Genomic DNA, 24,011 nt, shown 5'->3' with positions numbered 1-24,011 from the left:
GTATAACTATACATGAATGAGACTAACTATACAGGAATGAGACTAAATTACAGTACAGTTTATTAAAGATTTATGGTATGATTTATACTTAGGAAAACATCTCATTATTTTTGTTTCTATTAAAACATTTTAGATATAAATAATAAAATATAATTCTGTTGAATAGTAAGAATACGGACTTTAATGATAAGCCAAATAACTGTACTTTTAGGACCATATGGTATAATATTAGATTGATCCACCATAATTAAAGTTGACATGTCTCTCCAAATAAAATAGACTAGAGAGCAGTCCTATAAGAAAGAAAGAAAGAAAGAAAGAAAGAAAGAAAGAAAGAAAGAAAGGAAGAAAGAAAGAAAGAGAAAAGGAGAAGATCAAAGTGAAATAATGTGGCCTAATACTCCACAGGATGAGCATGGTGTGTTTTAAAAGTTTCCCAGCAGGTGCTATTTAATTTGTTGAATTTCCCCCAAATCTGTCCTTTAAACTGCAGTCCTTGAAATTTGATATCAATATTATGTCAGATTTAATCAGATTGAAGAACTGCTGATTTGTGCATCATGTCTCAGCCAAGATTCAATCTGGACAGAGAAACCACATGGTGATCTGGACACAGAAAGTTTAATGTAGAGAATCATTAGCCATAGCAGAGCTTTGGAGTTAGTAATAAGTAAAGAGAACTTGAAAATAATATAGCGACAGCAGATATATAAGAAGCATGCATCATTGTCAGGCCTGAGATACAGTGCCCCAAGAAAAGACCCTGGGACTGAAATCAAGATCTTGAGATGGCCTAGCAGTGGCTCACAGAACTGCAGAAAAGTCATTGTGGTACTTGCACTGACAGAACCTGCTGGAAATCTGGGGGAGTCGTTCATGGGGAAGGGTCTCACTGGAGGCACTGGACCATCTGAACTGGTGCTGAGGGCAGCTCCTGGCCCCTGGGTACGTTGACTGGAGAAACCACACACACACTGCAGGATCATCAGGACTCTGTGCTGTGCACCACCTGCTGCAAGAGTCAATCCCTTGGAAGGAGAGAACACGTTTTTCTTGGGAATTTTTGTCCATGTTCATTGGTATTTCCCAATATCCAGAGTAAGTTACATAGGAGACCACAAACAAACCCAGAGAACGCACTCCCCTCAACCCTGTGCTGTAATGCAAGACTCAGCTCCCTGGTCTGTCTTCCTTCTTTTCACTTCCCAGTCTTCTGATGCTTGTTCATAAATAACATCTAGAGGGGTTTTTCTGTTTGTGTTTTTGTTTTTTTGTTTTTTGTTTTTTGTTTAAGCTATACTTAGCAGGAAGAATAGGCTCCATTTTCCTGGAGCCAAAAAGTCTATCTTTGCATTTAAAATTATTTTTCTTTTCATTAACCAGTGCTTTTCTGACCTTTAAATGAATGTATTGGCTCTGATTTGCACAAAAAAATTCTCTTGTGGCACCTACATTCATTCTTTTCCCCCTTCCTTTTATTTTCTACTTTTCCTCCCTTCCCTTTGTTCACTTCTTCTCCACCTCCCATCCCTGACCCTTCCTTCCTCCCTCCTCTTTTCCTGCTACATTAGTTATTCAGAAACTATTACATTAAGAAGCAATTCAACCAGTTTTTTATGGCTATCTTTTCCAATGAGAAGACCTTCATGTTTATGTTGGTTTTGAAATATAAAAGTGGCAAAGGAGTTTTGTGGTTTCAAAACATAATTGGTTAAACAATTAAAGTTTTGGCAAAAAGCACCAAGGGGTTTTCACCATCAGAAATAATTTTTATTATTTATTTTAAGCAATTCAATGTAACTGGTAGCAAAATGGTACATAGACAATAAACAGAACCGATTCCCATAGGATTACAAGGACTATTACTGACTTTATGTTTTCTTTTGTGTGCAAGTTAAGTATTTTAAAAAGGCAACAGTTTGTTAAAAGGCTTTTATAAGCATCTTCTATTATTTAAATAACAGAAAGACTAATAAACTATCATTATTATAGCAAGCTGCTATGAATTGTGTCAACTATTAAATTTGGACTAATGTGCATAATCAAAAATAACCATTGTAAAATTTATGAAACAAAACTTTTAGTTTTATAGGAAATATAGTCATGTCCTAGCGTAAAGTCCTAGTCTTGACAATGGTCATAATGCAAAAATACTGAACTTGAGATCTTGTGGGGAAATAGAATATTCATAAAATCTTACATTTATTCCTAAAAATAACTGTAATGGAGTAATGAAATGGCAACTTAAAGAAGTATATGATTTTTGATTTTTTATGTGTAAATATAAAATAAGTTACTTAAATTCATTGTCATTCTCCATTACAGACATTAATCCAATTCTGCCTTTAGCCTGAATAATTTATAGGTGCATGTGTAAATTTGTCAATTATATTTCACATGTGTCTACAACATACACGCACGCATATGCATACAATCTTCGTTTTAAGATACAATTCCAATTTTAAGAAGCTTGTTATAAATTCTCTATTTTCTTATCTGATTAAAGAAAATTAAAGATAGGCTCTCTCTGTTTTAGGAGAAATTCTTGGTGTTTTTGTTATGCTAAAATGAGAGTAATAGAAAATACTAAAAACCAATAACAAACAGGCATTTCTTCTTCTCTAAGCCAAATTATACAATGGCTATAATCTATCCTTTTTTCATGTTAGGTTTTACATTTTCATTTTCGTAGAATTATTCGGGGAATTTTAGGCTTTCTCTATGTTTTTTTTTTAAGTTCTTCCACTGTCTTTCCAATTTATCTGTTTCTTTATGAAAAGAAGAAAATGTCTCTTTCTAGTCTTACACATCTTCTTTTCTGTGGAATTAAAAGTCAATGTCAAGGCCAGAAATTTTTAAAATACAAAATTAGAAGAAAAATACCTTTTGAAATGTACCCATCTCTCTCTCATGGGAATGCTGTAACACATTCCAACTACTTGGCAAACACTGCTCTTGTGCTTTCAGTCTGTTTCTGAAGGGAGATAAAGCAGTAAGATAGCAGCACTGATGGCATCAAGGAGCGATTTACATTTAACTGATAATTGTCAAGTTCTTCATAATTTATACTAAACTTCAGTGGCGAAAACTACTTGTCGTTATGTGTGTTTTTCCTCACCGTGTGAAAACATAGTTCCTATAGATGATTTTTCAAAATTAAATCAAATTTTTTAAGATACCACTGTTTTGTGTATGAGATTTCGATACTAAAGGCATAAAGGAGGACTTTTAATGTTTGAAATGTCCTTGTATTCCATAAACAGCATCATTTTGCCTCTTTGAATTTTAAAGGAGTTTTCTAAATAAGATATACTATATAGATTATGAAAATGTTAAAACTCCAGAGCCTAATGAAAACCATTACTGCATGTTTCAGTTAATGTTTCAATGCTTGGCTTAAATTTAAATTTAACATATGGACTTTAAGTATTTTCTCTGTTAGCTATTCTTTTAGGAGAACAATAAATATTTGCTTTTTAATACACTTTTCTTGGCAAACAACGTGTGTCGGACATAAAGTTAGCAAAAAGTTCAGGTACTTGACATTTTTTGGTTTCTTCAGTGTAATAGAACATGCTATGAACATCTCAAATACTAAAATGAATATGATATCATCTGAAAGGCAACAAAAAAAGGTTAAAATGACTTAAAGATTTATATGCTAAAGCAAATTGTGAGTCTTACACAAAAGTCAGCCACACAAGTTTGTTGGTTAATCTCTGTGTAGAGAAGGCTAGACATTGATGATGAGCTCAATTTTATAAAACAGCAAGTTTAAAGGATATGACTATTTAACTTTTAAGAAGAGCAACAATCTTCTATGTCCATTGTGATGCACCAAATATACTTGGGTTTTTCGCTTACTTTCATAAAAACTTAATATTTTAAAAAATTGGCTTCATCCACTTTGGATTATTGTCAAACAAATAACCAATTTAAATTTTGTCTTTTAATTTAGGTTTTCGAAATCATTACATTGATGTCTTTCAAATATTAATAGGAGGAGTACCAAGAAGCAATACTTTAAATTTTAAAATAATCTATACTTCTAAGAGAATAGATTTCTTTTAATATGAGAGAATGGAATATATTCTGATCGAGTTTATTTCATGCCAGCAGCACTTATTTTCCCCTAAGATTTAGAGTTGGTTTAAGCAAGATTCTTGTAGGAAAAAAAAAAAAGGTCTCTTATTTTCTTTTTATCAAAGTTGAGTTTCCTCCCGAGAGTCTTGACCTGTGGTATTGCAGATGCTGTTTTTTCGACTGGGCTCACTGTTTGGAAGGTATGCCAGCGGATCTGGTCGGATTAAGTATCTAATAAAAGAAAACAAAGCAAATAACTGTAATAGTAAATAAAGGCAAAACTAATTCACACTTACAGTTTAGACTCCTGCTTCAAATGTATTCAGTTTTTAGGTGATCTAAACCGTGTCTAGACACAGCACTGGTAGCAGGACTCACTTTTTAATAGACCTAAAATATTTTGCAGGGCTTGTATTATTTCTATACCTAAGATTATGATGATAAATACTGATGAATCAAGAATTATTATTTTTTAGTTATAATCCATTTCACCATCTTCATCTTATCAAAATTTTATGTTTTCTTTTAGTATTTTATTGATTTATCATCCCTTTCTTTGGCTATTTTTCTAAGAAGCAGACCTAAATCTTAGCCATGATTCTTCTATTACTTAACTGCTCTTAGTCTTACTTTTATAATTCATAAATAAATTTGATCTAAATAATTTCTTTAGTCCTTTATTTAAATACTTCAGGATTCTAAAAAAAGTCATGATTTAATACATGCTCTGAGGAATATTGTGCAGAGATAACCTTTTGATTATCTGGAAATTAATCTAAAATTTAGGTTATGCTATGGTGAGCACTTACACAAAATAAAAAATAATTCTTAACTTATTCAACTAGTAAATAGGAAAGTGTTCATCTGCCAAACTCATACATTTAAATAATGTTATAATTTGTTTTAAGAGAGATGTTTTACTTCAGATCTCAAATAACGAACTTCCATTTCTTGAGCACTTCTGGAATACTGCATTAGGAACTGGAACTACAAAAGGTCGCAAACCCCAACACCTGTCCTGCAGAAGATTCATTGAGTTTAATTTATAAAGCAGATAAACACAAGAAAAATAAATTCCAAACATCACAGAAAGAGAAAAAAGAAGCGACAGAGAGTATTAGGGAACACTATTCAGAAGGTTGAGTTGAACTTTGTCTCTAGGTTTGCTCCTGATCTCTTCCGAAAGTGAGCTTGATTTCAGGAGAATGGTTAAACCAGGTAATAGTGGAAGGTAAATTCAGGAAGAAGCGTAGAAAACAGCTAGCAGAGGACTTTAAGTTTCAGGATAAAGTAGTTTCAAACTCTGTCCCAAAGGCAGTGGGAAGCCACTGAGAGTTTTCAGGGAGAGAAGGAAAGTAAATCCGGGCAATGCAGCACTCAAAGAAAGTCTTGTTTCAGATGCAAATGAAACTAGTAATTCATAGTTTTATAATAATTTGGGAGGTACAAAAAATGAACAGAAAACCTAATTTGAAGAGATTAGTCTAATAGAGGATTGTACGTTTCCTCTTAAAAACTGAAGAAAAATATTCAGAAAACATGTTCCTTAATGAATATGAGAAAAGGCAATTTAAAACACAATAGTCTATTTTCTCCAATCAAATAAAAGTTGAAATTAATGTCCTTGAATCTATTAACTGGATATTGTTCTCCATGCACACTGCTTTATAATTATTTTAAATATCACTAGCATTGTAGATTGATGAAGACAACTAATAGTGCACATTAAACTCTTTTTTTTTAATTTGGTAAATTGAACACATTACAAATTGTAAATTAAAGATATAAAACGTTGCTTTGATACATTTATATATTTTAATACGATTGCCATTGATGCCATATTCATCACATTACATCATTATAATGCATCATTATTAACCGTATTCATTATACTCTACATTAGATCTTTATGGCTTATTTATTTCTTGTTATAAGTTTGGATCCTTAAACACCATCAATCTCATCCCTCTACTTCCCCATCTCCTAGTAACAACCTGTTTTGATATGGGTTTGACTTGTTTCTAGATTCCCCATATAAGTGATATCATGTAGTACTTGTCCTTCTCTCACATCTCGCTTTTATAATGTGCCCAAGGTCCATCTACGTGTTGCAAATGACAGGATATCCTCCTTCCTCATAGCTAAATAATACCCACATCTTTCTTATCCATTCACCCATTGATGGGCATTTGGGTTGTTTCTATATCTTGGCTGTTGTGAATGATGCTGCAATATACGTGGCTGTGCATATGTCTCATCAAAATCCAGTTTTCATTTCCTTTAGATAACATATCCCAAAGTGGAATTGCTGGATCATATGGTAAATCTATTTTTAATTTTTGAGGAATTTTCATATTGTTTTCCATAGTGGTTGGACTAGTTTAAATTCTTAACAACAGTGTATATAAGGGTTCCCTTTTTACAATATCCTCACCAGCACAGGTTGTCTCTTGTCTTCTTGATGATAGCCATTCCAACAGGTGTGAGGTGATATCTCATTGTGGTTTTATTTGCATTTCCCTGATAATTAGTGATGTTGAACATCTTTCCATGGCATTGGCCATTTTTGTGTCCTCTTTGCAAAATATTTAGTTTGGACTCATTTTTTAGTCTGATTGTTTGGGGTTCTTAAAATAAGTTTTAGCTATTTATATATATTGGATATTAACCCCTTATCTGAGTTACGATTTGCAAAAATTTTCTCCCATTCTGTAGGCTGTTTCATTTTGTTGATGTTTCTCTTGTTGTGCAGAAGCTTTTGAGTTTGATGTAGCCCAATTGTTGATTTTTACTTTCATTGTTTGTGCTTTTGGCATTATGACCAAAATATCATTGCCAAGACCAATATCAATGAGTTTCTTCCCTGTTTTCTTCTAGAAGTCTTATGATATCAGGTCTTATATTTAAGTCTTTAATCCATTTTGAGTGTTTTGTTTGTTTGTTTGTTTAGTGGTGAGACAGAAGTCTAATTTCATTGCTCTACATGTGCTTCTCCAGTGTCTCCCACATCATTTTTTTGAAGAGACTTTCCTTCCTCCATTGTATTCCTACCTTCTCTGTCAAATATTAGTTGACCATAAATACAGGGATTTAATTTTGGGCTCTCTATTATGTTCCATTGACCTATAGGTTTATTTTTGTGCCAGTACCATACCATTTATATTACTATGGCTTTGTAGTATAGTTTGAAATCAGGAAGTGTGATACTTCTGACTTTGTTCTTTTTTTCTCAGGATTGTTTTGGCTATTCAGGATCCTTTGTGGTTCCACATGAATTCTGGGATTGTTTCTTCTAATTCTGTGAAGAATACCTTTGATATTTTGATAGAGATTTTGTAGGGTCTGTATATGGCTTTGGGTAGTGTGACCATTTTACCAACATTTATCTTTTCAATCCATGAACACAAGAGGTCTTTACATATCTTTGTATCTTCTTTGAGCTCTTTCAGCAAAGTTCTGTAGGTTTTTTTTAAGTTTAATTATTTTGAGGGGGGAGAGGGGCAGAAAGAGAGGGGGGGAGAGAGAGAGGGAGAGAGGGAGAGAGAGAGAGAGAGAGAGAGAGAGAGAGAGAGAGAGAGAATCCCAAGCAGGCTCCACACTGTCAGCATGGAGCCCAACGTGGGGCTCCGACCCATGAACTGTGAGATCATGACCTGAACCAAAATCAAGAGATGGACACTTAACTGACTGAGCCACCCAGGTGCCCCAAATTTTTGTAGTTTTTTTTACTTTATTAAAACACTGAGTTTATTTCACATATACATTTTTCTCTCCCTATCATTTCCATTTGTCTGACCACTACTACTACTATGTCCTATCATAACATTCCATACATAAAAACCAAGCAAAGGGTAGAGTGCCATCTTTAAAAACTAAACGGGCACTTTGGACAACACAATCTTGGCAACGGAACCTGGACAGTGTTCATCAGACATTCTCACTCTGCATTATAAAAAGGACAGTCAGATATCAACTGGTACATAAGTGAAATAAGATGGAAAGTTTTAACACACTGTTTAAACTACTTTCATAAAGAGTCTTCCTCCACTGCTAGATTTCTTGAATAGCCTCTTGGCCAGTCATCGGGAAGCAATTCTTCACATAATTGATGAACTTGGTTTCCACTTTGGGAAGAGAACCACCTTTTTCTATATTTGCTTGCATTTTTGCTTTAATGTCTTCTACAGAACTAGGTTCTTTTGGTGTTTGGGGAGTCTTTTCCTGTTTTTTGAAAGATTCTTGACCTTTTGATCTTGGTGTTGATGGTTTTGAGTCTTTTCCATTCTGGTTTGATTTTTGTGCACTTTTGGCTGCAGTATCTCCTATAGATTTCTTTACTGGAGACTTTTCTTCAGATTTGTCATCATCAAAATCATCATCATCCTCGTCATCATCTTTATCGGCAGCAGATTTCATTTTTTTTCCGTGGAACCTTGCTACCACTTCCAAGGGGCAGAATGCTTTCCAGATATACTAAGGACCTTCACATCCTCTTCCTCTTCATCTTCTGACTCTGCATCTTCCTCCACAGTTATTGAGTGCTGTCCACTAATATGCACAGGCCCTGAACCACATTTCAACTGTAAGACCACAGGTAGTGTTATTTCAAAGTCCCCAAGGGAAACCATTGGCTCTTCACACATTTTCAAAGTTGCCAGTGTGATTTTAATTGGACTGCCTTCGTAATGCAATGCCTCTGCTTCAACAATGTGCAATTCATCCTTTGCACAAGTCCCTAAACTGACCGATCTTAAAGATAACTTGTGTTCATTTTCATCATTATCCACCTTAGAGTGATAATCTTTATCAGCCTTTAGTTCAGAACCAAAAAGTTCTGGGGCCCCAGAGGGCTCACGTCCATGTCCATCGAATCTTCAATGTGGTGGTGACATGCACTTAGGTGAGAGAGAAGATGGGCAGAGAGAAATGACTATTGTTCCACAGAACAGTCACGTAAGATGAATCACACCAGGGACAAAGTTTTGTAGTTTTTATGTACAGATCTTTCACTCCTTTTGTAAATTTATTCCTAAGTATTTTATTGTTTTTGATGCTACTGTGAATAGGATAGTTGTATTTCTTTTTTTGATGCTGCATCATTAGTTTAAAGAAATGCCACTGATTTCTGTAAGTTGATTTTATAATGTCTCACATTACTTAAATCATTAATTCCAACAGGTTTTTGATCAATTCTTTGGAATTTTCTTTATATAAAAGATCATATCTTCAGCAAATGGTGACAATTTTATTTCTTCCTCCTGATTTGGACGTTTTTATTTCTTTTTCTTACCTAAATACTCTAGGTAAGACTTCCAATACTATATTGAATAGAAATATTAAGAGTGGGCAACCTTGGCAACCTGGTATCAGAGAAAACTTTTTCAGTTTTTCTTATTTATATGTTAACAATGAGTTTATTGTATATGGCTTTATTATATTGAGATACATTCCTTATATACCCAATCTGTTAAGGGTTATTATCATGAAAGGGTGTTATATTTTGTCAAGTTCCTTTTCTGCATCTATTGAGATGATCATGTGATATTTATCTTTCATTTTATTAATATGATGAATTACGTTTATTGATTTGCATATATTGAACCATCTTGGCATCCTGAGGATAAATCCCGCTAGGTCATGGTGCATAATCTTTACAATATGTTCTTGAATTTGGTTTACATCTATATTCATCAGGGATATTCATCTATAGTTTTCCTTTCAAACCCTTATCTGGTTTTGGTATCCAGGTAACACAGCTTCATAGAATAAGTTTGGAAGTGTTCCCTCTCCCTTGATATTTGGAAGAGTTTGAGGAGGATTAGTATTAATTCTTCATTAAGTATTCTGTGGAATTCACCATTAAAGCCATCTGCCTGTGGAGTTTTCTGTATTACAATTTTTTTTTATTGACTCAATCTCTTAAGTCATTATTGGTCTGTTCAGATTTTCTATTTCTTCTTCATTCAGTCATTCAGTCTTGGTAGGTTGTATGTTTCTAGAAATGTATCTATTTTATACATAACTATTCAGGTTATGTAATTTGGGGGCATATAATTGTTCATAGTGGTCTCTCGGTATTTCTGTAGTATTGGTTGTAGTGTCCTCTTTCATTTATAATTTTATTTGTCTTCTCTTTCTTAGTTGGTCTACTTAAAAGTGTGTCAATTTTATCTTTAAAAAATAAAGTTTAGTTTCACTAATACTTTCTATTATTTTCCTAGTCTCCATTTCATTTATTTTTCTATCTGACTTAATTTCTCTCCATCTGCTACATCTGGGCATAATTTCTTCTTCTTTTTCTAGTTCCTTGAGGTGTAGAGTTAGGTTGTTTATTTGAGATCTTTCTAATTCTTAATTAAGATCTTTGTAAGTTCTTTTTTTTTTAAATGTTTATTTATTTTTGAGACAGAGAGACAGAGCATGAATGGGGGAGGGTCAGAGAGAGAGGGAGACACAGAATCCGAAACAGGCTCCAGGTTCTGAGCTGTCAGCACAGAGCCCGATGCAGGGCTCGAACTCACAAACCACGAGATCATGACCTGAGCCGAAGTCGAATGCTTAACCGACTGAGCCACCCATGCGCCCCTGTAAGTTCTTAATACATGCATTTACTGCTATAAACTTTCCTCTTAGAACTGCTTTTGCTGCACAAATCTTGATATTTTGTAGTTTCATTTTCATTTATTTCAAGAACATTAAGCTGCTTAATACCAATCACTTAGTTACTTATTGTTCTTTGAGCCAAATGAATGTTGCCCCTTTATTTAAATTAAACGTTTTCAAAGCATTTTTTTAGAGAAACAAAAAGTATAATTCATTATCCCCTGAATTCATTGAAATAGCTGCAAAAGTTGCTTTCCCTTATTATTATCACTACTAAACCTATGAATCTAATAAAATACATTTCTTAAACATGTTTTTATTTAATACTTGTCACAGTAGGCATTTTTTCATGGCATTTATCATTGCTCCAGTTATAGTAAAACAATTATTTTAAGGGCCACAAATACAGATCATTGAAAAAAAAGGTGTCTTCCCTATAGCAGTCAAACTGATGTTTTAGCTTAAATAAATAAAAAATAATAGTATCAATAAGGCAGAAAATGTCATGTTTATTTTACGTGTAAAATACATATTGTAACATACATATTTTATTTCTAAGTTTTAATTTGGGGAGAATTATTTTAAATTATAAATGTATGTTCAATGAAAGGACATGTTTATAGACTCAAAAGATGAACAAAATCTCCCATTCATTCAAAAATAGTCGTGGGAAATAATTATATTAAGTTCAAAAACCTATAATTTATTATGAAATATGAATAAGGTAAGCACAACTTCTTAAAAACACTATATCATCAACATAATTACAACTAATTTGAAAAAAAGGCATAAAAAGATTGGGACTACAATTAGCAGATGAAAAATTAATAAAAATTAATAAAACAATAAAAATTGACAATTAATAAAAATATGGGCTTAAAGGAAGAAACACATATATAAATATGGACACAAGAAAAACAGAGCAGTTTTGTTTTATTATAGTAATATACCAGGTAAAGTCTCCAGAATGTGCAGTTAAAAGCAAACGCATCATAAGTAAGATATTTTCATGCCACTTAAAGTCCTCCATAAATTCAGTATCACCACTGCACATAATTTTTGACAGCTGCTTTAAGAACTCTAACAGGTGAAATTGTCGTTCATCTCATTCCCCAAAGCTCCTATATTCTAACCAGTATCATCAAATGACAAAATAAAGCATTATACTAATTAGTTGTATACGAGGTGCATTATAAGCTGTTTTCACACTGATTTGGGATCAAAGTTATTCCTGCTGATGTATTTTCCTAAGAAGTTTTTGAAACACACTTATGTATCTACCCTAAAATCATTATCTTTTTAGCTTTGCTCATCTGGAAGATGAAAAATAAATATTTTCTACATAGAACTAGCTTCCTTTCAAAGCTCCAGTACTCTATTTCTTTACGCTTTCTAGACATTTCCATGTAGCACACTGAATGATGTATCTAAACTCTAGCTTGTCATCTATCTCTCTTGTTTTTTGGATGTTCATATCAGCTTTATTCATAATAGAAAACTAATCATTTCCTTTTTCTCCACAGCCAACAATGCCCCCTTTCCTTCCTAGAAAATTGCTTCCCTTTTCTGACTTGCTTCAGTGAACGAGCATTCATTTATTTATTTTGCAATCAAATAGAATTGCCATGTTATACTCCTTTTCCAAGTCCCGTATCAATGAACAAGTCTTAGTCTTTGCCTCCATAAATTTATCTATGTAGAAACCTGCCTTTACAATCCATTATCCTAATGCTTCCAGAGATTCTTATCTCCTTCACACCTGCCTAACAACAATTTAACTGGTTTCCTTATTTTCATGTCTATTTCAACCTTAAGCCATCCTGCCAATAAATTCTACTGCTGCTTGCAATGCTCTTAAAAAAAAAAAAAAGTACCCTTTCCATCTCAAAAGAAATCTCTCACAAAACATATAAAGGTAGGCTTCTAAATCTTGGCACATTACTAGCTTTAGTTCTAAACCACTTGCAAGGATCCATTTCATGCTCTGCTTCACAGAATGTTCTCAGTCCTCTTAGTCTCTGACTTTATTAATGATTTTCCTGATTATAGATACAAACACATCCTGTGGACCTAACACCCGCTGAGACTTTTGGATCTTTGGTATTTGTATTAAGTCAGTTATCAAACCTGGAGTTAGCTACCTTACTTAGCTCAGCAGCTCTTGATCCAGCTTAGCCTCAGGACCTTTGACCTCAAGGGCAGATGCACTTTAGGAATTTCTCCCCTAGGCTGACACCATGAACTGTCAAAATGCCTTTCTAAAATCTTGCTACTTTCTTGTTCATATGTTAAGCACTGTTCCTTGCCTATAAGGTTTAAACTGAGTTTAAACTCCGTATTTTTCATCTAAAGTCCTTCCAGAGTCAGGTTTAATGTATGTTTCCAATATTAGGTTTAATTAACAACAGAGATGCTAATAATACAAAGCTTTTTTACTCTGGTCAAACTGGACTCTGTAGGGTTGCCAAATGAAGCATATTATGCAATCCCCATGTAGTGCATTTTCTCTATCCATTTCCCTGTTCTGGAATGTCCTGTGCTTTCCAACTACACAAATCTTATCTACCTTTCAAAGTCTAGTTCAAGTCCTTATATCCTCTGTAATCACTGTAATTCACAGTAAGTTTTCCTCTTTGAAATGAGAAAAACACTGTCACACTCAGTGGATGCTTAATTCATTAGTAACAAAGCCATAGTATATATTGTTATTAAATTTTTTATGTTTAAATTGCAGTTTTGTTAATTAGAATGTAAGCACTTTGAAGTCAGGAAAAACATCTAATCTCTATTGCACTTTTAAGGAAACACTAATGCAATTGTACACGCATAATACAGAGTTTTTGATTAATCAAGTTACTACCATAGGCCTTTTCTTAATAAGTCTTTTGATTATATTACTCAGAGCTTTTGGAAACTCTAAGACATTGAGGAGATAGTGTGGGGTATATCAAGTTTCCCTCTAAGCTGTTCTCTTACTATTCCACATATTTTCTCTTATTTCTCCAAATATATAGGAGCTCACAGAATACAGAATTCTTCTGCTCTTTCCTTATTTTATGCCTCTACATTCTACAATGTTTTTTTTATAGTATAGAAAATACATAATACATAGAATACATAGAAATACATGAAATACATTTGTTTATTGAACACAAAAATTAGGCTTGGAGTTTCTAAAGCATTTATGACACAAGAAATAAGGGACTATAATGGTGAAAACAAAAATATAAAAATAAATAAATTAACTGGTTTTCTAAAAATAAATGCCTTATGTGAGATATGAGATCGACTTACACAACATCATTCAGCTCTAGCCTGGTATCTGGAGACGGGTTAATCAGGATGTAGGAGAGGGTACTTTGATGATCATTCATTTCATCTAGAAGATAAATAAATGCCAAGTTTGTTATACTACTTACAGAAAATTACAGGAATTACAGTAGAGCATCTAATCTTCAAACCATATAGCTGTCAACGAGAGCTTGCTATAGTTCTGCCCACAGCATGATTGTGTACATAACTTTGACTATTTTCAAATTACTGTCATTGGAAATATCTGACAGGTACTCATTTTTTGTTCCAACAGATGATAGAAATAAAGTATCTAATTCTGTTCAGAACAACTACAGTTATATTCTACCCTCTTTAAGCTATTACACTGAAAGTCTCTCTATTAAAGAAATAGTTAGACAAAATGTTTATTAGTTTATTATGTCTTATTCATTATAAAAACTAATTGTGGTTATAGGTAGCCATCCCAGATATGAACATTCATATGGGTAATTCTGTGAAAAATCATCTGATGACATTCTGTTTAGAAAACACAACAGAGGGGTGCCTGGGTGGCTCATTCAGTTAATGTCCATCCAACACTTGATTTTGGCTCAGGTTATGATCTCATGGTTCTTGAGACAGCGCACCATGTCAGGGGCTCTGCGATGACAATGCAGAGCCTGCTTGGGATTTTCTCTCTCCCTCTCTCTCTGCCCCTCTCCCCGCTCTCACGTTATCTCTAAGTAAACAAATGAACATTAAAAAAAAGAAAACACAATAGAAATGTATCTAAAAAGGTTGAAGGCTCTAAATATGTTTGACTTTGTTATAAGATATACCTGATATGTTTTTGCAAAATATAAAGATTCTCGTAGAATTAACTAAGTTTCAAGGAAAGTGTACTGCTAAATTATTTGTTTTTCTTCTAAAACAATATGTATTTTTAAAAAAGGCTATGTTCTTTCATTTTTTTTCAATTCACTCTGAAGACATTGTCAGCCATCAAGTTTGGAGAGCTAACTTGCATTATATTGGGCGCTTAAAAATAAAACAGCTTTGAGATCTCAATTTCTTAGCTGCCAAAGCTATGATAAGATGTAAATGTAAAGCCATGTGGACACATACTTCAGTAAACATCAATCCTCCCAAAGGTAGTATTTTTAGGCTGTGAGGATACTGCTCAAAATCCTTCTCTAGAGCCACAATATCTTTCTAGCCACTTCAGTTGCAGATAAGCTTGGTTCCTGAACAAAAGTACTGAGTTTTGCATTTTGATCCAAACTCTAAGAATGTATTTCATACCAATGGAGATATATCAGTATTCAAATGCGTCAAGTAAAGGTCTTTTTTAGGCCAGCATATTTGGCTCTAATAATTTCCTGCACTGGAAAATATGTATCATTTTTTAAAAAAATAATGTCTATCACTGTATTCCTCTAACTAGAAGCCTATCACTCTCATGAGCAAAATTTAATAATATTTTCGGTTATGATAGTTCAAGTTGATATGCAGATGTGCCCTACTTTTAAAGTCTATAAATGAACATCTTTATCTTACAAGGACAATAAACTGCAACATAATCGAACTCACCATAAGTTTGCTAATAAAACCATTATAATAATAAAATCATAACATTTATATTTAAAAAAGAACATGTTTGGTTGCATGTCTCTGGAGTGGACACAAGTAATTGTATCCTGACATAGGGATAGGATTGTCAGGCCAAATAGAGACTGCTTGGTGAAATCTGAATTTCAGATAAAAACTAGTAATTTTTTGACACACATGTGTCCCAAATATTGTTTGTGATATACTTATGCTAAAACATTTATTTGTTACCTGAAATTCAAATTTAACTGGGAACCCTGTATTTTTTATTTGCCAAACCTGTCAATTATACCTACAGGTAGATGGCTAACTCAACCAGTTGGAGCTCGGAAATCCAATGAATATATGATGTTGAGCTTATTTCAAATTAGGTATAATTCCAATTCAAAACATCTTGTACTGGTAGGAGATGACAGAGATCCTTTTTCTATATAAAAAGCAATTTTGATTTATCTATGCTTTTTGAGAAACTTTCCTTTTGTCTGAATTTCCCCAGGTGCTATACAAAGGAACATACTGATAGTACATTCTGGAGACTGAAACATGATGCTCTACAATGTAACCAGCCTACCAGAAAATCTCCATCTTATTTGGTTATGTCTAACTCAATTTCTTATGTAAAACAGTGACATTATTTAAATTTCTCATATAAACAATGAATATTATTGAACAATGGCATTAGAGGAAAAACAATTTTAAAAATAACTTCTCAGTCCATGTTAATCCCCAACCTCTCTCTTTGACTATTAAAATAATGTTGTACTCATTTAACACCTGGAATGAAGTCAAGATATATTGGTGACTTGGTTTGCCTGTTATAAGTGAAAAAACTGTGTAGATAGCTGAGAACTTTATGGCAATAGATACAACTATTGTGTTGATTTTTTTCTGCTCAAGTAGTCTTATTTATCATTTTGAAGATTTTCATTTTTCCATGCACTCCAGAAATCAAAGGAAATGTTTTGCTAATGTGCTCAATTCCATAATCCCATATGAATTATATCAAGACATCCATGGGTAACACAATCAGAGCTCATCATTCCTGGTTTCTTTCCTCATCCACCCCTTGCTGACTTCTCCTCAGTGTTAGGTTGAGTTCAAAGCCACTCTCTCTTTCTCTTTCATGTCTGCCTTGCTGTAGAGTTAATTCTGGTCTGCTTTTTCTCTGTCACGCTGCTTTTTTGGGAAGTCCTGCAGTTCATTCTCCTTTCCTTTGTGACTCTGTGGTTAAGAATTAGGAAGCAAGGTTTTAAAAGCCTGTTGTGGCCACATATCAAAACCACATTCAATGGTCTAGTTTTTCAGCTGCAAGTCTGGAATTATTGTCTCTATTGGTCATTCCTTATATTTATTCTTTTGTTATTTCTGAATTCTGATGGGGAAACTGGTAGGTCTCTTAGATCTTTAAGATCCTATTATAATCATCCTCTTTGGTAGTGGCAAAGTCACAGTGGATTAAATAAGGCTCTTTACAAAAACTACAACAAATTTAGTGAATTAATAAATTTGCTTTTTAAAATGTTTCATGAACCAGAATCAATATTCCATGTCCTATCAGAAAAATATCTGCTAAGAAAATCTGTTGTGAGAACATTCAGTGTGTTCCTGATAACTAATATCTGACCCTGAGAAAATAAAAATCACTCTACATTTGCATCGTTTTATTGAAATTATTTCATCATTGATATAATTATCATAAATGAAAAATTTTCTTACGAAAATTTAAAATAAATGTACTAGTGTATTGAAAAATTTAAAAGATATTTTAAAATTTCCAGTAGTATTTACCAAGAAACTTAATTTGCTGTATTAATTAGCATATGCAATTATTCAATCACAATCCTCATATAGCAAATATTCTGCTTAGAGTGTTTCAAGTAAATAGATCACATTAGAAAGGAAATGGATTTATACTCCTGTTGTTCTTACAAAATACTTCTTGTTAAAGTATTTTAAGAATACTTTTAAATAAGGAGAACAAAATTTGATCAGAAAGAAATTGAAATCCTACATAATTTGTGTAGGTTTCATTAAATATTTCCAAAAGCATATCCATTATGTGTTATATAATTAAAGAGACATTTTATTATTTATTTATTTTATTATTTTTTTAATGTTTATTTTTGAGAGAGAGAGAGACAGAGCGAAAGGCGGGGGGAGGGGGGGTGGAAGGGCTGAGAGAGAAGGAGACACAGAATCTGAAGCAGGTTCCAGGTTCTCAGCTGTCAGCATAGAGCCCAATGCGGGCTGGAACACCCCAACTGCAAGATCATGACCTGAGCCAAATTCAGACACTTAACAGACTGAGCCACCCAGCCTCCCCTAAAGAGACATTTTAAATCAAGAGACTCAGTTAAGAACAGAGATTCTAAAACCAGAATGCCTCTGTTGAAATCCAGCTTTCTCGGAACACCTGGGTGGCTCAGTCTGTTGAGCGTCTGACTTGGGCTGAAGGTCATGATCTCATAGCTCATGAGTTCAAGCCCTATGTTGGGCTCTGTGCTGAAAGCTCTGAGCCTGGAGCCTGCTTCAGATTCTGGGTCTCTCTCTCTCTTGCTCCTCCCCTGCTTGTGTGCTCTGTCTCTCAAAATAAATAAAAATTAAAAAGAGAAAGAAAGAAATCCAGTTTTCTCAATTACTCATGCTAAGGCCTCCTTAGGCAAATTACTTAATTTCTTCTAATCTTTTGTGCTCGATTTCCTCACCTGTAAAAGGGAGGCGAACAATAGTGTTATCTCATAGGTTAATGTTAGAGTTAAATTATAAATGAATAACTAATATAATGTAAAATTAATATATTAATATAAATGTTTAGTTCTTAGAATCAGTGTCTGATTTATATTAAGTGCTACATAAAGGTTTCCTATTATTATTGTGCAGGCAAAATCATTTCATAACCTATAAACAATAACTTTATAGATATTGCAGTATGAAGGTGTTAGCATACAAAGACAGGGGGGAGAAAAGTGTCCAAAGAGAACAGCAATGGGAAAGACTGAGATGGTTGAGTTTAAACTGCAGAAAACAGGCCCTGGATTGAAGTGAGCAAGAAGGAGATTAACTGGGGTCAATGTTGAAAAGTCAAGCTAGGACCAGATCCCGTAGGGCTTTGTAGATGTTCATCAGAAGCTCGAATTTTATTCTAAAAGCAATGGGAAACCAAGAAGGGCTATTAGGGTGGAAGATTTAGTGGTATGATCTAATTTCCTATTGACTATATTATGTTCCTTGGCTGCTTTGTGGGAAATGGACGTTAGGGCCTCAAGTCTGGTCTCGAGAAGAGTAGATAGACAGTGCAGAAGCCCAGGTGAAAGATGATGGTATCCTGGGAGCAATGGAAATGAAGGAAATTTGAAAGAAAGGAGGAAAAGATAGCTAGTGAGCCTGAAAGAGTGGGGACAGCGAGCCTGAAAAAGTGGGGATAGAGTAGGGGTAGGAAACATGGGAGCCATAAGGGAGGGAAGGAGAGACTGAGATGGTCTTAGATGGGAGAGCTACAACAGCATATATGGATGCTGATGAAAAAAGCAAAGACAAAGAAATTGATGTATCAGAGTGAGGGTATGTTTTTCTTCAGTCACTGCAAGAAACCTCATTGAGGAAAATACTCTCAGTTGCACAGTGCTTATTTCTTCTACATAGTCCAATAATCCAAATAATCAGTAGTAGCATAACCCAGTGATGATTTCATTTTTCCCACCTCTAAACTTCTAAACATATCATGTGTTATTCAACTACAAAACTGGCGAGTTTTATAATGCTGACTTAATTTGCTCATCTGTTTTAGTTTAATACCCAGTTATGCTTATGAGTACAACTCTTTTGTCAAATTTACTGAACTTACCAGTCTAAGGGGAAAAAAAGGTTAGAGATAAGGATAAAAGAATCTTTCTGTTTAATTACCTCTATTTTAAGCAATTTTCATTATCTTCCAATAATTTAGAACTATTTTATGATACATAAGATAAAAATCAGGACTTTTGTAACCTCCCTTCATATAAACCACTAAGAAATGAAGATTAGATGAAACAATTAGTAAAACAAGCAGCATGATATAAAGCCAAGTTTCAGAAATTGTTCAGTTCCAACTCTGCCATGAGCCACTCCATCACTTACTAGCTTCAGACACAAAACTAATTACTTTAGGCTCAATTTTCCTTTTAAAATACAGTATGCAATGTTTCCTAACCTTTTAAAATCTATTATCTTTTATAAATATTAAAAGACCAAAACACAAAACCCTATTTTATCATTATTTTTGAAATTGATAGAGTATTCAAAAACAAAAATAATGGAAGTAAAAGTGAATAATACTTCTAAGAACATGTTTTTTCAATGGTGTAAAGTCCAGTTTTGTTTTGTTAAAATGCTTTCTCCACTGCATGTGCCCTTCTCCCACCCCCACCAAGTACTGAGTAATTCAGAGTAATTTTGTGTCCCTGGTGAATGGGAGCTGCTCAATAAATGCTCGTTTCTTTCAAAATACTCTGATGGCAGACATTTTATATTAAGTGATTGAGTCAAAATGATACAGGTTGTCTGCAAAGTCAGGAGTATAGGTACACTTATTTTTAAGTAGAACATTAATTACATTTTCAAATGTGTTAGGTATGTTTTCAGGTGAAGTACTTCTAAATTTAAAACTATGACTCTAGTTGATAGTCTTAAAAAGTAGAATAAATATACCACAGAAAATCTAAAAGATTTTGGAAAGACTATATATTTTTTCTTCATTTTAACAATTGACCACACTGCTTTAAATTTAAAGATACTTCACCTGAAACAATATCTGAGGCTGAAGAAAATGTATTGAACATAATATCTGCACAACCTAAAAATAACGTTTTCCAATTTTGCAGCTGTCCTGTATTATTTCCATATGACTTATAGTAGGCACTTTTATGATAGTTGATAATCATAATTTGTCACACATGTATTATTTTGTTCTTCAATTTAGTCATTTAATAATGTTAACTGGTTATGATTAGACCAGTTACAATTCTAAATCAGAGGACAGAGCAATGAAAAGATAGGCCAAGTCCTTTCCTTCATAGACCTTTTTAGCAATTTTCTGAGAAGCAATATAGTATGTAAATACAGTCTTCAGAATAGAGGTCACACATCTGTAGTTATAGGTTTACTTATAACACTAAATTTACTGTAAACTTCGTATATGATTTTAAACATTCTTTAAGTTATCTTAGGATAATCACTGCTGTTCTTTTATCTCATATGCTTGCTGTTAAACAAAAAATGAAATTCACTAATTCCAAGTGCACGAGGAGTCTAGACAAATACATACAGTAATGCAAGCTATACCATAATTATGATAGAGAACATTTCCATAATGCCAAAAAGCTCCCTCCTGCCCTTTGCTGTCGGTTGTTCCTCTCACTCCCCCAACCCTTAGCAATCACTTATTTCTAAAAACAATCACTTTTCTAGAAGTCTGCAGTGTGTTTCTGCATGGCTTTTCCCCTCTTTGCATAATGTTTGCATAATGTCAAGCATCCATGGTATGGCATGGATCTACATTAATATTTATATAGCCACTCAATTTTCTTTGGATTTATGATTGCAAGAAATATATTTTTTTATGCTTTTACTTTTAACCTATTTGTTTCTTTAAATTTTAGGTGCATTTCTCAGACAATACAGAGTTGGACCCTGCCTTTTTTTTTATCTAATCTGATGACTTCTGCTTTTTAAATGAAATGTTTAGTCCATTTATATTTAATATAAATATCAATATAATTAGGTTTAATTTACCTTCTTCCTAGTTGTGTTTTTAAGATTTTAAAAATTTCTTCTTATAATCATTCCAATTCATTTGCACTACTGGTTGTTATATCTCTTTGATTTCATTATTTTTATTTTCTCCTGGTCATAGTTTGGCAAATGTTTTCCTGTAAAGGGCTAGATAGTAAATATTTCAGGCTTTGCAGGCTATACGATCTCTGTTGTATTTATTAAACTTTTTACACTGTAAAGTAAAAGTAGTCATAGATAATATACAAACAAGCAAGGATGGTTGTTTTTTTCTTTCTTTTTCTTTTTTCTTTTCTTTTTTTCTTTCTTTTTTCTTTTCTTTTTTTTTAACAAACACTGGTATACTGTACTTTGCTGTTTCTTTCTCTAGGGTTCACAATGTACAGCTTTAACTTCTCAATAGCTATGCTTAAATAACATACCACTTCATATGTAGTATAACAATCTGACTACGTTATATTTCTCCCTTCCTATTATCTGAGTTATTATTGCCATACATGTTTGCTTGTATATATTCTATAAACCTTAAAATGTTTGTTATAAATAGTATATTGTCTTTAAACAAAATTTATGAGGTAAAACATATATTTTATATTTTCCCATATTTACCATTTATTTTTATCTTTCTTTTAAAAAAAAGTTTATTTTTTTAGTAATCTCTATGCCCAATATGGGGCTTGAACCTACGACCCTACAACCCCAAGATCAAGAGTCACATTTTCTTCTGACTGAGCCAGCCAGGCACCCCTACCATTTCTTTTCAGATCTAAATTTTCACCTGGCATCAATTCTCTTCTGTCTTAAGAACTTCCTTTAACATTTATTTTCATTGTGAAGATCTGTTGCTGACAAAGTCTCTCAGCTTTTGTTTGTCTACAATAGTCTTTATTTGCTTTTATTGTACAAATATATTTTTACTGTATTTAAAGTTTTAGGTACACTGTTTTTTTTTCAGTACTCCAGTGATGTTTCTCTCTTGTGTCTTGGTTTGCAAAGTTTCTGTCAAGAAGTCTACTGTCATCCTTGTACAGTTGACCCTTGAACAATGCAAGAGTTAGGGTTGCAAGCCCCCTATGTAGTAGAAAATCTGCTTGTAACCTATGACTGCCCCCAAACTTCACTACTGATAACCTACTATTGACTAAAAGCCTTACCAATAAATAAAGTCACTTAACACATGTGTATGTTATAGGTATTATATACTGTACTCTTGAAATAAAGTCAGCTAGAGAAAAAATGTTTTGAAGAAAATCATAAGGAAAATAAATTTACAGTACTGTATGTGTATACTGAACACAATATATGTATAAGTAGACCTGCATATTTCAAACCTGTGTTGTTCAAGTTTCAAGTGTATTTGTTCTTCATTTATAAAATGTCTTTTTCCTCAGGCTCCTTTTGAAGTCTTCTATCATTGGCTTTCAGCAATTTTGTACACTGTGTCTTGGCATTATTGTATTTGTTATACTGCTCAAGCTTCATTGAACTTCAGATCTTGAATAGTTTCCATCAACTTTGGAAAAATTTTGGTCATTATTTCTTCAAATATCCATTCCCTTCTTTCCTTCTGAGACACCAATTACATGACTACATGATACTGTCACACCATAAGTAACATTCTATTTTTTCAAGGTTTTCTTTTTCTCTCTCTCTCTGGTCTGCATTTTGGATAGTCTATTGCTTTGGCTTTATGTTCATTGATATTTTCCTCTGCAATATTCTGATGTTAATGCCACTCAGCATACATTTCATTTTTAATACTGCATCATAAATTCTGACCTCTAGGAAATTCAGTATGGTCTCTTTTAATCTTCAGTTTCTTTCCTTGTCATACTTCTGTTCTCCTCTACAATGTTGAACATATAAACGATACTGTAAAAACTACTTTAGTATTTATGCTTTTCTGGATCTGTTTCTGTTGACTGATTTTTCTACTGGAAAAGGTCATATAAATGCATATATATTTTATTTTGGGTCCATCTCCATCTCTTGGGTCCATCTGATTCTCTTTTTTCAGGAAACAGTTATGATTTCTTTTGTTCAAGTGTCTGCACGCTATTGATTTATATTTTTTCTAGTTATTTAAATTGACAGCATAAATGGTCATCATAATTGGAAGTTTCTTTTTGTTGTTTTAATGCTTTCAGGTAGCCATTCTTTGTTCTGTCAATAATATGCTGAGTAAAAAGTTCATTCAACCGACTGTTTTTCTTAATGGTAAAAAATATTTCGTTTATTCAAATTGGCCACTATTCATATTGGCCACATTTTTCTTACACACACATAAAACACAGCATTTGAATTTCTAGTCATAATGATAAAATATATGTATACTTAAGTGCAATTAAGTTGACTGCAGTGTTAAATTATGTAAAAATATTTATATTATTGAAAAATTAATGTCCTGAGAAGGACATGTTACAACTCCATGAAGAAAAACTGTATAGTTTCAATTTAGGGATATATCAAAAGTTCATTGCTCAAATATTTTCATTTACCAGAAATCATTATCACCTCATCAATTATGCCCTTTGAAAGCTTCATTACTTTATCTATTAAGAAAGCATTGAGTTTGATATTTTTCTATTAATATTCTATATGTACAATGAGATTAACATAAAACAAGCACATCTATGTATTCTTCTATTTCTGACTGACTCTTCATGAGAATGAAT

General features: G+C 33.1%; 1 protein-coding gene and 1 pseudogene across 1 annotated transcript in view; both read right to left on the bottom strand.

The window, feature by feature from the left end:
* Nucleotides 1–1,748: 1,748 nt before the first annotated feature.
* KCNT2 (potassium sodium-activated channel subfamily T member 2) overlaps nucleotides 1,749–24,011 on the bottom strand; it is a 370,279-nt gene continuing 348,016 nt past the window's right edge. Inside the window, 2 exon segments of the mRNA XM_043568827.1 lie at nucleotides 1,749–4,314; nucleotides 13,981–14,065. Of these exon segments, the coding sequence (XP_043424762.1) occupies nucleotides 4,203–4,314; nucleotides 13,981–14,065 (197 nt within the window). The 3' untranslated portion in view covers nucleotides 1,749–4,202.
* Nucleotides 8,038–11,677, bottom strand: LOC122476425 (annotated as a pseudogene).

The sequence above is a fragment of the Prionailurus bengalensis genome, chromosome E4, assembly GCF_016509475.1.
Source record: "Prionailurus bengalensis isolate Pbe53 chromosome E4, Fcat_Pben_1.1_paternal_pri, whole genome shotgun sequence".
Classification (NCBI taxonomy): domain Eukaryota; kingdom Metazoa; phylum Chordata; class Mammalia; order Carnivora; family Felidae; genus Prionailurus; species Prionailurus bengalensis.
Note: the sequence above shows the minus strand (reverse complement) of the source record. Positions and strands in the feature narration are given on the sequence as shown.